At 45.6% G+C, this 14,400-nt stretch overlaps 1 protein-coding gene across 1 annotated transcript; it reads left to right on the forward strand.

Annotated features, from left to right (window-relative positions):
- The first annotated feature begins 2,536 nt into the window (after positions 1 to 2,536).
- On the forward strand, positions 2,537 to 10,924 carry LOC138082931 (polyunsaturated fatty acid (12S)/(13S)-lipoxygenase, epidermal-type-like). Its single transcript, XM_068976427.1, has 14 exons — positions 2,537 to 2,671; positions 3,052 to 3,253; positions 3,440 to 3,521; positions 3,606 to 3,728; positions 4,242 to 4,345; positions 4,488 to 4,648; positions 5,465 to 5,608; positions 5,704 to 5,913; positions 8,747 to 8,833; positions 9,299 to 9,468; positions 9,590 to 9,712; positions 10,279 to 10,378; positions 10,486 to 10,653; positions 10,745 to 10,924. The coding sequence occupies exons 1-14, from the start codon at positions 2,537 to 2,539 to the stop codon at positions 10,922 to 10,924; spliced, it is 1,989 nt and encodes a 662-aa protein (XP_068832528.1).
- Positions 10,925 to 14,400: the final 3,476 nt, after the last annotated feature.

Raw genomic sequence — 14,400 nt, forward strand, 5'->3', positions numbered from 1 at the left:
ACATATACATACCCCATATTCCAGCAATTCCACTCCTAATTATACAGCCAATAGATGTGTGTATATATGTTTGCTAAAATTCACTAGAATGTTCATAGCAGTACTATTCACAGTATCCCCAAACTGGAAACTACCCAAATGCCAGTCAACAAGGAAAGAAATATATTAGTTGTAGTATATTTGCACAAAGATTTTGCAATAAAAAAATAAACGAATGAGACCTGATCAAACATTAAAGCTTCTGCACAGTAAAGGAAACCATCAACAAAATAAACAGACAACCTACTGACTGGGAGAAAATATTTGCAAACGCTGCAACCAACAAGGGGCTAATTTCTAAAATATACAAACAGCTCATACAACATAGCATCAAAAAAATTCAAACAATCCAATAAAAAATGGGTATAAGACTGAAATAGAATATTTCTTCAAACAAGATATACAGATGACCAAGAAGCATACAAAAAGATATTTAATATCACTAATTATTAGAGAAATGAAAATCAAAACCATAATGAGGTATCATCTTACATTGGTCAGAATGGCCATCATCAAAAAGTCCATAAATAATAAATGCTGGAGAAGCTGTGGAGAAAAGGAAACCCTCCCACAATCTTGGTGGGAATGTAAATTAGTGCAGCCGCTATGGAAAACAGTAGGGAGAATCCTTAAAATAGAGCTACCATGTGATCCAGCAATCCCACTCCTGGGCTTATGTCCAGAAAAGATGAAAACTTTAATTCAAAAAGATATGTGCACCTATTTATAATAGCCAAGACATGGAAGCAATCTAAGCGCAAATGAATGAATGAAGAAAACATGGTATATATAGAAGGGAATATTACTTGGCCATAAGAAGAATGAAATATTGCTATACACACTACTATATATAAAATAGGCAAACAATAGGACCTACTGTACAGCACAGGGAAATATTTTCGGTATTTTGTAATGACCTATAAGGGAAAAAAATCTGGAAAAGAATATATATATGTATAAACTGAATCACTGTGTTGTATACCTAAAACTAGCATGACACTGTAAATCAACTACTTCCATACAAAAATCAAATAAAAAATAAATGTCAACTCACTTGGGTGTGGTATATGTAAGAAAGACTGAAAAAATCTCTTATTTTGGACCTCCTCTTGAAAACTCCCTGCCCTATACAAAAACATTGACCAGGAGCCAGCTATGAAAGGGTAAGTTGCAAAGGGAAGGTTGCCCAGTCATGCCTGAGTCTTTGTGACCCCAAGGAATGTACAGTCTCCAGGACAGAATACTGGAGTGGGTAGCCTTTCCCTTCTACAGGGTATCTTCCCAACCCAGGGAATGAACCCAGGTCGCCCACATTGTAGGCAGATTCTTTACCAGCTGAGCCACAAGGGAAGCCCAAGAATACTGGAGTGGGTAGCTCATCCCTTCTCCAGGGGATCTTCCAAACCCAAGAATCAAACTGGGGTCTCCTGCATTGCAGGCAGTTTCCTTACCAACTGACCTATGGGGGAAGCTCACCAGTAGCTATACATTTATGATTTCATTTAAAAATGTTTACATATGTCTGTATATTTTTTGATCCTCACTTGATCCAACTATTCGATTAACTATTGCAGCAGAGGAGATAGAAGCTTAAAAGCAAAAAGTGGATTCAAAACATTTTTGTTCACAATGGAACAGGACGTCCAGGGAAGAGGCAAGTGGACTGGAGAGATGAAGTACCTTAGACGGGTGGGTAGAAATGAACATCCAAAGAAGGAATCTGGAAGGGATTTGTACCTGGGACAGCAGTGGTCCCTAAAGAGGCTTCGGAGAGCCAAGATTAGGAGGGGTGGGGGGTGGGGTGGAAAACTGGATGCAAAGGGAGTGTGTTGACCGGGTACATTACTGGTGCTCCATCCATGGTGCTGGCCCCAAGGAGCTCATTTCAGGGGAAGCCCAAAGGAAGCTTCAGGACTGGACTTGAAGGGGAATTCCACTCTCCTCTTGCTTGAGGAGTCTGGACAACAAACTCCTCTGTTTCACCTGTCTGGTATTATCTCATCCTCGAAAAAATGCCAAGATGGTTAACTCACTCTTCATTGAAAACACCCCCACACTTCAAATGGTCCCACCCCTCCTTATCTCTCTTGCCTGTTGCTATTTATTCACCAAAATTGGGTGGGCATGACAGGCAAACAGTGATGGCACTGTTTAGCTGTCATCATCCGCAAGCTGGTGTGTGTGTTCAACTCCTAGCTGGGAGTGGAATTAGCATCACGAAGTGCTTGCCAAATGCGGAAGGGTGGGTGAGTTTTGCTCTCTTTTGCTCACCTGCCTGAGCTTCTGTGAGAAACCCTGCGGACACAGAGCAGCTGACAAGACAGGGACCTGCACATGTGAGGGCGAGACGAACCAGTGGGTGTTAGGTGGGGACCCTGAAACCAGACACAACAGAGACAGTGGTCTGGGTGTGGTTTCCTCGGGGGCTGGGCTTCAGATTCCCATAAAAGGCTTATTTTCCTTCAGGTCCCCTACCCCAGGTCCAAGTCCGGGCAAGATGGGCAAATACAGGATTCGCGTCGCCACTGGAGACTCGCTCTTGGCTGGCTCCAGCAACCTGGTGCAGCTGTGGCTGGTGGGCGAGCACGGGGAGAAGGACCTGGGGAAGATACTGCGGCCGATACGGACCAGGGTTAGTGGAGAAGGTGGTGACTGCGGCGGTCGCGGAGGGGCGCACATGGCGGGCGCTGGGGCCTTGGCAGCGAGGGACCCCTGGGCATCTGGGGAAGGAGATCGGGCACGGGTGGGGTGCCAAGTAGCAAAAGAGAAGGCGAGAGGTCTGGGAGAGAAGCGCTGCACTTACTTGCCCGGGTGGAGGGGCAGAGAAAAGGAGACGCCTGCCGGCCTGAGTTCCCCTCGGAGTGGCTTGTTCTTCCTCGCCTCCAACCCGGATTCAGGTCTCTTCCGGGGAGCGGTCGGAGGGGAAAGAGAAGCCTGGCTTCTCGGAGGGTTCTCTGACCCGCCCTCTCCGAGAACCCTGCACCCCATGTCTGAGCGCGTCCTGTGCTGCAGGAGGTGCAGCTCGAGGTCGAAGTCGCCCTATATCTCGGGCGCCTCCTGCTGGTGAAGCTGCGCAAGCACAAAAGCTTGGTGGGTTTCGACTGGTTCTGCAAGTGGATCGCGGTCCAGGGTCCCGGCACCCAGGGCGAGGCCTTTTTCCCCTGCTACCGCTGGGTGCAGGGCAACGAGATCATCTGCTTACCCGAGGGCACCGGTGAGAGCAGTGGGAAAACAGGAGGCGGCACCTGGTGGGCTGGATGTTCTGATATAAGAGGGAAAGAAGAGAGATGGAGGGAAAGGGAGAAGGGAAAGGATGGGGCTGAGCAGCTCAGTTGTGGAAGGGGTCCGAGAACTAAGCTATGTTAATGGAGACCCTGTTCTATTGCGACCCCTTCCCCAGCCCGGACCGTGAGGGATGATCCCCAGAACCAGTTTAAGAAACATCGGGAGCAAGAGCTTGAGGAAAGAAGGAAGGTGTACCGGTGAGCCCCAGGAAGTCTTTGATCCCTAACAGATCCTAAGAAACCCACCACCCTACTTATACCAATTCCATCTTCTTCCTCCAGATGGGGTTTCTGGAAAGAGGGATTAATCCTGCCTATAGCAGGGAATTCGCAATGGGATCTTCCCAGAAACGAGAGATTTCTTGAAGATAAGGATTTAGACTTCAGTCTCTCTCTGGCAAAAGTGTGAGTGCCAGGTTGTTGCTGTTCAGTTGCTAAGTCATGTCCAACTCTTTGCGACCCCATGGACTGTATGTAGCACATGAGGAGTCCCTGTCCTTGATTAATTTCCCGAGTTTGCCCAAACTTCTGTCCATTGAGTTGATGATGCCATCCAAACATCTCATCCTCTGTCACCCTCTTCCTCTCCTGCCCCCAATCCTTCCCAGCATCAGGGTCTTTTCCAATGAGTCAGTTCTTTGCATCAGGTGGCCAAAGTACTAGAGCTTCAGCTTCAGCATCAGTCCTTCCAATGAATACTCAGGGTTGATTTCCTTTAAGACGGACTGGTTTGATCTCCTTGATGTCCAAGGGACCCTTGAGTCTTCCCCAGCACCACAATTCGAGAGCATCAGTTCTTCGGCATTCAGCCTTCTTTATGGTCCAACTCTCGAGTGCCAGGTTAAGGCTGACATCTTCATCCCAGGATGCAAGGTGGGATTCTTTCCTGAACTTCTTGCACTTGCCTTCTCTGCACAGGTTGAAGGACTTGGCCTTAAAGGGGACATTAGATCTCACAAATTCTGTAAGAAGACTGGAAGACTTCAGTAAAGTATTCCCACGAGGAAAAACTCCTCTGGCTGGTCAGTTACCTTAACCTCCCCAGACCTCCCCACATATTTCTAACCCAGGGATCTGAAAGGAGAGGGGAGAGGGTCAGGGAGTAATAGGGCTGTGACATCAGGAGCTCGGAGCTCACAGCATCCTCCCACCTGTTGTCCCTAGAGCGGGTCCACAATTCCTGGAAGGATGATGCCCTATTTGGGTACCAGTTCCTCAACGGGGCAAACCCCATGCTCCTGAGACGCTCCACGAGTCTCCCGTCACGGTTGGTGCTGCCTCCGGAAATGGAAGACTTGAAGACACAGCTGGAGAAAGAACTCCAGGTGCTGTGCTTCATCTGCTCACCCATCACCCAGCCATCATTCCAGTCTCCTTCTCTTTGCCTCATTCTTCTCTTCCCCTTCCCTCATTTCCTCCATCGGCACCTGTTTAATCTACACCCTCCTCCATCTATACTTCAGGGTTTCTCAACTTTGGCGCTGATATTTTTGGGTCAGATAACTCTGTTCTGGGAGGCTGTCCTGTGCATTGTAGAATGCTTAGTGGCATCTCTGGCTACAACCCACTAGCTGCCAGCAGCATCCCCCAGTTGTCTTCAGGCATTGCCAAATATCTTCTAGGGGGTAACATCTTGGGTTGAGACCCACTGATCTCCACCAACTCCTGTTATCTCCTTCTGCTAACTCTTCTTTCCATCTCCATTTTCATCTCTTCTTTCTTCATTAGCTATTTCTCAGCCTTAGGGAAGAGCCCAAACTTTTGGAGGGAAATAGCAAGGGAGACTAAACAAAGCCCTGGAGACAGTTGGGGCTATGTTTTTGTGGGGAGGGGAAATCAGATCAAAGAAATGTGCCACATTTGGCTAAAGCCTGAAGGAGGGTGATAAGGGAAGAGTTTTGTTGTGGGCTAAGGGGGTAGAAGGAAAACCACAAAATTCACATCGGAGAGCTCCAACTCTGATGAAAGATACTGGACATGGAAACTGTGCATTTAGGGCTTTGGTTATGGGAGAAGTGATTGGCATTTAAGTAAAAGACTGATGGATAGGGAAAGGAATCAGCCTGACCAATGAGAGAAGGGCAGGTCAGGTCCAGAACTAACCTCAACCTCTTTATCTATCCCTGCTCCCCACCCCCTAGACTGGATCTCTGTTTGAAGCTGACTTCTCCCTGCTGGATGGGGTCAAGCCTAATGTCATCATTTTTAAGCAACAGTATGTAGCAGCCCCTCTGGTCATGCTGAAGCTCCAGCCCGATGGAAGACTCTTACCTATGGTCATCCAGGTGAGAGGACCCAGGTGTCCTGCCTCCAGTCATTGATCTTCCTTAGGGACTTGGACACCCAGGTCCTTAGCCCTCAACTCTCTCTCCTGCTCTAGCTCCAGCCACCTCGGAATGGATGCCCCCCACCTGTGTTGTTCCTGCCTTCAGATCCCCCCATGGCCTGGCTCCTTGCCAAGACCTGGGTCCGGAGCTCTGATTTCCAGCTGCACCAGCTACAGTCACACCTGCTGAGGGGCCACCTGATAGCTGAGGTTATTTCTGTGGCCACCATGAGGAGCCTGCCCAGCCTGCATCCTATCTACAAGGTATTTCGTGCGTGCGTGGTAAATCGCTTCAGACATGTCCAACTCTGTGAGATCCTATGGACTGTAGCCCACCAGGCTCCTCTGTCCAGGGGATTCTCCAGGCAAGAATACTGGAGTGGGTTGCCATTTCCGCCTCCAGGGGATCTTCCCGACCCGGGGATAGAACCTGCGTCTCTTATGCCTCCTGCATTGGCAGGCAGGTTCTTTACCACTGGCGCCACCTTTCAGCATCTCTTAATTCTGCATCTGACTGCCCTTCAGATTTCACACTGCTAGACTCTGGAGATGTTTACATATGAGCTTGTGGCATGTTTAGTAGCAATCTCAGTTTACACAGACACACATGTACACAGTGCTATGGAAATGCCTAGGATTAAAGAAAGAGTGAGAATGGGTTTTACAAAGAAATTGAAATTGGGGCTGAGGATGTTGTCAGTTGGATAGTAAGGGGCGGGACATTCCAGTCAGAGAGATCTGTGGAGGTCCATGGATGATGACTGATATCAGGTGTGACTGGAGAGAAGGGTGTGAGTGATCGAAGTGCTGGGTAGGAGGAAAGGGAGGTGGGAGAAGATGAGCGGGAAAGCCCTGTTACTTGGTGGGGAGAAGAATCAAGAGCTCTGCTTGAAATGTCAGGAAAGGGAGTTCCCTGGTGGCCTAGTGGATAGGATTCAAGCTTATACTGCCAAGGCCTGAGTTCATTCCTTGGTTGGGAAACTGAAATCCCACAAGTCATGTGGTGTGGCCAAAAATAAAAAAAAAAAAGTAAAGAAAAGAAAAAGAAAAAGTCAGGAAGGCAGTTAGATATATGAGCCTGGAGTTCTTGGAATGGGTCAGGATTAAAGATATAGATTTCTTTATGTATTTTTTTTTTAGGTAAGAAGTGGATTTATTTTGAGAGAAACACACTCCACAGAGTGTGGGCCATCTTAGAAGGCAAGTGTGGCTGAAGGTATAGATTTTAAAGTTATCAGAAAACAGACATATCTAAAGTCATTATGAAGACTAGATGAAGCTGTCTAGGGTTTGTAGCTACAGCAGAGAATTTGGCCCAGATATAACTCTAGGTTGTCATAACCCTTATAAATTGAAAGGAGGGAATTAAGTAAGAGAAGGAGCAAGAGGAGAGCTATCTACTGAGGAAGGAAGGAAACAAGAAATGTGAAACCAGGGCAGCCAAAAGGAAAAAGTGTTTCAAGAGAGAGGTGTGATTGTGTCACATGCTGTTGAGAAGCAAACACAGTTACAAACAGAGAAGTGACATTTGGATTTGTTGATACGGAAGTCATTGGTTAATCCACTGGTTAATCCTATCTCAGGGGAGTGGAGGTGGCAGAAGCCTGATCAGTGTGGGCTAAGCAGAAAAATATCATGTGGGGAAGTAGAGACAATACTAGGTGACTCCTTTAAGACTTGCTATGAGAAGCAGATGTACAGACTGACAGAACGAACTTATGGTTACCGGGGCAGGGGCGGGGAGAAGGAATGGTTAGAGAGTTTGGGATTGACATGTGCACACTGCTATAGTAAAGGTGTCCATTGGCAGATGAATGGATAAGGAAGTTGTGGTACATAGACATAATGGAATATTACTCAGCTAGAAAAAAAGAACGCATTTGAGTCAGTTCTAATGAGGTGGATGAAACCGGAGCCTATTATACAGAGTGAAGTAAGTCAGAAAGAGAAACACCAATACAGTATATTATTAATGCATATATATGGAATTTAGAAAGATGGTAATGATGACCCTATATGCGAGACAGCAAAAGAGACACAGATGTAAAGAACAGACTTTTGGACTATGTGGGAAAAGGAGAGGACGGCACAATTTGAGAAAATCACATTGAGATATGTATATTACCATATGTAAAACAGATGACCAGTGCAAGTTTGATGCATGAAGCAGGGCACTCAAAGCTGGTGCTGTGGGACAGCCCAGAGGGATGGGGTGGGGAGGGAGGTGGGAGGGGGTTCAGGATGGGGGGACACATGCACCCTGTGGCTGATTCATGTCGATGTGTGGCAAAAACCACCATAATACGGTAAAGTAATTAGCCTCCAATTAAAATACACAAATTAATTTAAAACAAAGCAAACAAAAAAAGATGGACAATCAACAAAGACCTACTGTATAGCACAGGGAACTCTGTTCATTATTATGTAACAACCTAAATGGGAAAAGATTTTGAAAAAGAATAGATACATGTATATGTACAACTGAATCACTTTGTTGTACACCTGAAACTAATACTTTATTAATCAACTATACTCCAATATAAAATAAAAAGTTTTTTTAAAAAGAAGACTTGCTATGAAAGGGGAAGCAAGCAATGAGGATGCTGCTAGAGAGTGGTTTAAGTTTAAGCCAAGGGTTTTTCTTCTTTAGAGTATCAAATACTAAGTGGGAGAGAGAACGAGCAGGAATGACATCCTAGGGAAGGCAAAGAGGAGGTGAAGAGTTTGCGTTGGAAACCAGTAGAGATAATTTACTGACAGGAATAAGACACAGGTATAAGACAGAATTTCACTTGTAGGAAACTTTCCAGTTTTTTGTGATGTGAGACAAAGGACTCCTAAAATTCTTACATATTACATGAAACTGTGCAAATAAGTGAACTTTGACCTTGGGTGACCCCAAGAAGACAGTTTCTCATCTTCCCTCTTCCAAATATTAACCTGACCCAATACAATCCAACAGGCACGCTCTTCTTTTCATGAAGACCCATCCTCTCCCCTGTTTATTTCCTCTCTCTGGTCCTCTAATCTCCTTTCCACTCATGGGTCCTGGGACCCCTCTTATTTGACTGTGTCCCAATTTTTTCTTCCATATCAGCTCCTGATTCCACACTTTCGCTACACCATGGAGATCAACGTGCTGGCCCAGAGTAATCTTGTCTCTGAATGGGGAATTTTTGATCTGGTATGGAGAGGGATGGGTAAAGAGGGAGGAGGGTACAAGGATGAAGAAATTCACTTTCCCATTCCTCCCTGAAGCTCTGTGTCCTCTACCAAAGGCTGGCCCTGATCTGCCTCACACCTGAGTAACTTCCTTCATAAAGGGAGCTGAGTAGGGCCACTGGGCTTGAATCTCCTGACCCTGACTGCCATCCCCCTCAGCTGACATGTGCTTCGTGCTTAGTCACTCAGTCATGTCCTGCTCTTTGCATCCCCATGGACTGTAGCCCTCCAGGCTCCTCTGTCCATGGAATTCTCCAGGCAAGAATACTGAAGAGGGTTGCCATGCTCTTCTCCAGGGGATCTTCCCAACCCAGGGATCGAATCCATGTCTCCCACATTGCAGGCGGATTCCATATGCTCTGAGCCACCAGGTAAGCCCTCAGCTGACATGGCAAACACTAATTTATCTGCTGTGGGTTGCCCTCAGGTGGTGAGCACTGGGAGTGGCGGCCACGTAGACATTCTCCAGAGAGCCACAGCTGGTCTGACGTATCGCTCCTTCTGCCCTCCTGATGACCTGGCAGACTGTGGGCTCCTGGATGTGAAGTCTTCTCTCTATGGCCAAGATGCGCTCAGGCTCTGGGGAGCCATCAGCCGGTGAGAGCCACACCGACAGGGAAGACCCTGTGGGCCCCCTGGTGAGAACAAGGGGGACTGCAGATCCAGAAGGTCCTAGGCTGGCCATCTGAGACCCAGTGTCTTCTTCCCTAGGGAGCAGGTATGTAGAGAAGATGGTCAGTCTTTTCTACAAGAGTGATGGAGCTGTGAAAGATGATGCAGAACTGCAGGCCTGGTGTAGAGAGATCACTGAAACTGGACTGCAGGGGGCCCAGGACCGGGGGTAAGGCCCAGATCCCTCCCTACTGACCCTGTCAACAATCCACACCTTTTCACAATACTGTAAGTCACCCTAGGGGAGTTTGGGGGGAAATGGATACATGTATATCTACCACTGAATCCCTTTGCTGTTCACCTGAAACTCACAAGTTTGTTAACTGGCCATATCTCAGTGCAAAAAAAAAAAAGTTTAAAGCCAAAAAAAAAATATTTAAGACACCCTACACTCAGAGCTTCCTCCAGAAATTCTAATTCTAGTCACTCCTGATTCCCCAGCCCCCTTCCTTTCTCACCTTCTCATATAGCATTCCCCATCCTTATGCAACTTGCTAAGAGCTTCCTCTAGAACCAAATACATTTCCCTTAGTTATTTTCCCTCACCTTTTCCTACCCTTTCTCCCTAATGCCAACGTTCATCCAAGCCCATAAACACGTGAATACACACTATGTGTGTACTAGAGGCACAACCACACACAGGAATTCTTTTCCATATCCCCAGATATCTTTCACTGCCTGAGATCCACTGTCTCCTGTCCTGGTCTCAAAGCCTCAATCTCTTACCCCACACAGGTTCCCCATCTCCTTAGAGTCCCGAGCTCAGCTCTGCCACTTCATCACCACGTGCATCTTCACGTGCACTGGTCAGCACGCTTCCACCCACCACGGCCAGGTAACCTGTTGTGATCCTTGCCCCCTGGGGCTCCCGGGAGGTAGAAGATAAGGGACCAAATGCCTGGGTCATCAGCCTGGGTTTCTGAGAGGCTCTCCCACCTGCAGCTGGACTGGTACTCCTGGATCCCGAATGGTCCATGCACCATGCGGAAGCCTCCGCCCATCTCCAAGGACGTGACAGAGAAGGATATAGTAGACGCACTGCCCGGTCTGCACCAGGCCCGAACACAGAAGACCTTCATAAAATTCCTTGGCCGACGCCAGCCTGTCATAGTTAGAGATGGATGCCTACACCCTAGGGGAGAAGGAGCAGTGTTTTGGCTGCAGGGTCCACGGGCTGAGCCTTTTTGTTCTCCGCTGTCAGGTGGCCTTGGGGCAGCACAAAGAAAACTATTTCTCTGACCCTGGGCCTCAAGCTGTGCTGAAGCAATTCCAGGAGAAGTTGGCTGCCCTGGACAAGGAGATTGAGGTCCGGAATGCAGGCCTGGACCTGCCCTATGAGTATCTTCGACCCAGCATGGTAGAGAACAGTGTGACCATCTGATGCCTTGCACACATCACTCCCAAACTCTGCCCTCCCTAAGTACCCTTTGAATACCCCACCCTCCTTGGCCACAGCCTCTGGTGAACAGATTGTCCCCTAAGCTGTGTGGTCAGTGCTCAGGGATGCTACATCACCCAACTCTAGGGAATACATAATGAAGGGTTCCCACTGAATTTTGGAGCCCATCCCTACCCACAGCTGCCCTACCTTAATGTCCACCTAGCCCTACACTTCTTTGTCCTTTGTCCCCATCTCCTCTTTCTCAAAGAATCTAGTTCATATATAAATGAAATGAAAAGACATATAAAATAAATGAAAAGATCTAATTGAATAATAAAGTTGGTTATGCATGGTGAAGGAAAGAGGTATGAAAAAAGATCTTAGTTTGTTTCCTGTTCTCTCATCAGATTTCAAGGAAGGAAAATAAAGATGCTTTCCTGGAACAAAAATTTCTTCCTAATAAATACATCCTTCAAGGCCTTTCTTAAACCTTTTAAACCTAAATTAGGGAAGTTCTGACTGATTGCCCAAAGCATTTAATACCAGCAAAGCTGTATAGGAAACTGTATAAATCAGGGTTGAGAGCAGCATGGAAGAAAGGAGAAGGCAAGGAGGGCCTATTGGTAGAACTGAGAAATCACCAGGGAAAATTTACATGTGAAATGTCAAGGGGTTACCCTAGATGACTAGGTCTGTACCTTTGACAGGGACCAGTGAAATAAATAGGGACATGTAGGATTTAGAATAGAATCCATCTGAATTCTCCTTCTAGTTGTAGGAAAACACATTTTTAAAAAACAGGAGTTGCACACTCTGGAAGATTCTTCTTGTTCTTTTCCACCTGCATCTGTACAGAGACACATGTGGGAAAGAACAAAAAAATCTTCAGTATGAAGAGGACTCTCACCAGAAACATACTCCTAGGGAGCAGATCAAAATTATACTTCCAATATGAGTTTGGAAAAAGACCTCATGATTTAATCACAACTGTGAAGGAATATCAAAAAGAAGGGGTAAGAAGGGAACTAGCAGAATTATTAGAGAAATGGAAATTGAAACTACAATGAGGTACCACCTCACACTGGTCAGAGTGGCCATCATTAAAAACTCTACCAAAAACAAATGCTGGAGAGGGTGTGAAGAAAAGGGAACTCTCCTATACTGTTAGTGGAACATAAGTTGATGCAGCCACCATGGAGAAAGTATCGAGGTTCCTCAGAAAACTAAAAACAGAATCATCACTTGATCCAGCAATCCCACTCCTCAGCGTATATCCAGGCAAAACTCTAATTCAGAAAAGTACACGTGCACTGTTCACAATAGCCAAGACATGGAGACAACCTAAGAGTCCATTAACAGATGAATGGATAAAGACGTGGCACATACATACAAGGGGATACTACCCAGCCATGAAAAGAGTAAATAATGCCATTTTCAGCAACATAGATGCAACTAGAGATTATCACGCTAAGTGAAGTAAGTCAGAAAGAGAAAGACAAATGTCATATGATATCACTTATATGTGTAATCCAAAATACAACACGAATTAACCCACTGATGAGACAGAAACAGACTCACGGACACAGAGAACAGATTGCTACTTGCCGAAGGGGAGGGTTTTGGGGAAGGGATGTAGCGAGAGGCTGGGGTTAGCAAATGTTAGCTATTATATATAAAATGGATAAACAACAGGGTCCTACTGTACAGCATGGGGAACTATATTCAATATCCTATGATAAACCATAACGGAAAAGCTTATTGAAAAAGAAGGTATATATGGACTTCCATGGTGGCTCAGTGGTAAAGAATCCACTTGCCAATGCAGGAGACACAGGGTGGGTCTCTGGTCCAGGAAGAACCCACACATTGTGGAGCAACTCAGTCCATGCACAACAACTACTGAGCCCGTGCTCTAGAGCCCGGCCCACGCGCTGCAGCTACGGAAGCCGGCATGCCCTAGAACCAGAGCTCTGCAACAAGAGAAGTCACCACAATTACAAGCTTGCGCACCACAACCAGAGTAGCCCCCGTTCACCACAACGAGAGAAAAGCCCGAGTGCAGCAACGAAGATCCAGCACAGCCAAAAATAAATAGACACATATTCATTGTTAAAAAACAATACATATATAAAACTGAATCACTTTGCTATACAGCAGAAATTATTACAGTATTGTAAATCAACTATACTTCAATAAAGAAAGTCAATGGAATATGAAAAAAAGAGTTAATTCAGAGAACCCAGGATAGGGGGAAGATCAGGAGCACAAAAAAGCAAATAAAAATATTTAAGAAATATGTATATATATATATATGTAAAGAAGGGAGCAAGCAGAATTCTGGGAAGAAACACAAGGCGAAAGAAAAAAACATGGAAGAAATATAAGATAAGATTAGGGAGAGCAAAACAGAGACTAGACACAAAGCACAGTAGAAAGGTTAGAAATTTAAAAGCTAATAAAACAAAATGCAAGCCAAAATAAAGATGAACGGTTTAGAGGGAAAATACACAACGGGTATGAATGACTGAGAGTGAAGAACAGACAGATTAATTGCAATTCCTAAAAAAGAAACAATGAGATAGAACAATGGAATAGAATACATATGTTAAAATGTATATAATGGAAGAAATCTCTCTTGAAATAAAAATCTACATATTGAATGGAAAAATCAAGTACCAGTGAAAACGGACCTAGAATTGTCAACTCAGAGGTATATCCCTAAAGTTACTGGATTTTAAAGATGAGTAAACAATCCTGTAGGCAGAAGGGCAAAAAGATCAAGTCACAGTAGTCAATGCCAAACAGCAGTGGGGCCATCCCTTCAAAATATTCAAGGAAAGAGCGAGCCAAGGATTTTTCCTGTCTTTTTTCTTTCTCTCTCTCTCTTTTTTTTTAATTGTGTTAAAATACACATAATATAAAATTTGCCACCTTAACCATTTTAAAGTATAGCAGTTCAGTGGCACTAAATACACTCACACTGTTGTGTAGACCTCACCATCATCCACTGCTCTCTTCATCTTATAAAACTGAAACTCTATAGCCGTTAAACAATAATTCTATATCCTACCCTTCCCCCCAGACCCTGGAAACCACCATTATACTTTCTGTCTGCATGATTTTGATTCTTCTAAGTATTTTATATAAGTGGAATTATATAGTATCTATATTTCTGTGGCTTTGCGTGAACCCTGACTTTTCCATTTATTCATCTTGAAACTGATTTTTTTTAATATGGGGACTTCTCTGGTGGTCCAGTGGTGAATAATCTGCCTGCCAGTGCAGGGGACACAGATTTGATCCCTACTCCGGGAAGGTTCCACATGCCACGGGACAACTAACCCCGTGCATCACGACTACTGAAGCCCACATGCCCAGGAGTTCAAGCTCCACAACAAGAGAAGCCACCACAATGAGAGGCCCGTGCACTGCAAGGAAGAGTAGTCCCCCTTGCCACAGCTAGAGAAAGCCCACCC

Source organism: Capricornis sumatraensis, chromosome 8, assembly GCF_032405125.1.
Source record: "Capricornis sumatraensis isolate serow.1 chromosome 8, serow.2, whole genome shotgun sequence".
In the NCBI taxonomy this organism is placed as follows: domain Eukaryota; kingdom Metazoa; phylum Chordata; class Mammalia; order Artiodactyla; family Bovidae; genus Capricornis; species Capricornis sumatraensis.

Bases quoted from the DNA above. Each gene is read 5' to 3' on its own strand.
- LOC138082931 (XM_068976427.1), top strand. From the start codon at position 2,537: ATGGGCAAATACAGGATTCGCGTCGCCACTGGAGACTCGCTCTTGGCT. The intron at 4,649-5,464 runs GTGCTGTGCTTC...CCCACCCCCTAG, and splicing joins AGCTGGAGAAAGAACTCCAG to ACTGGATCTCTGTTTGAAGC. The intron at 10,379-10,485 runs GTAACCTGTTGT...TCCCACCTGCAG, and splicing joins CTTCCACCCACCACGGCCAG to CTGGACTGGTACTCCTGGAT.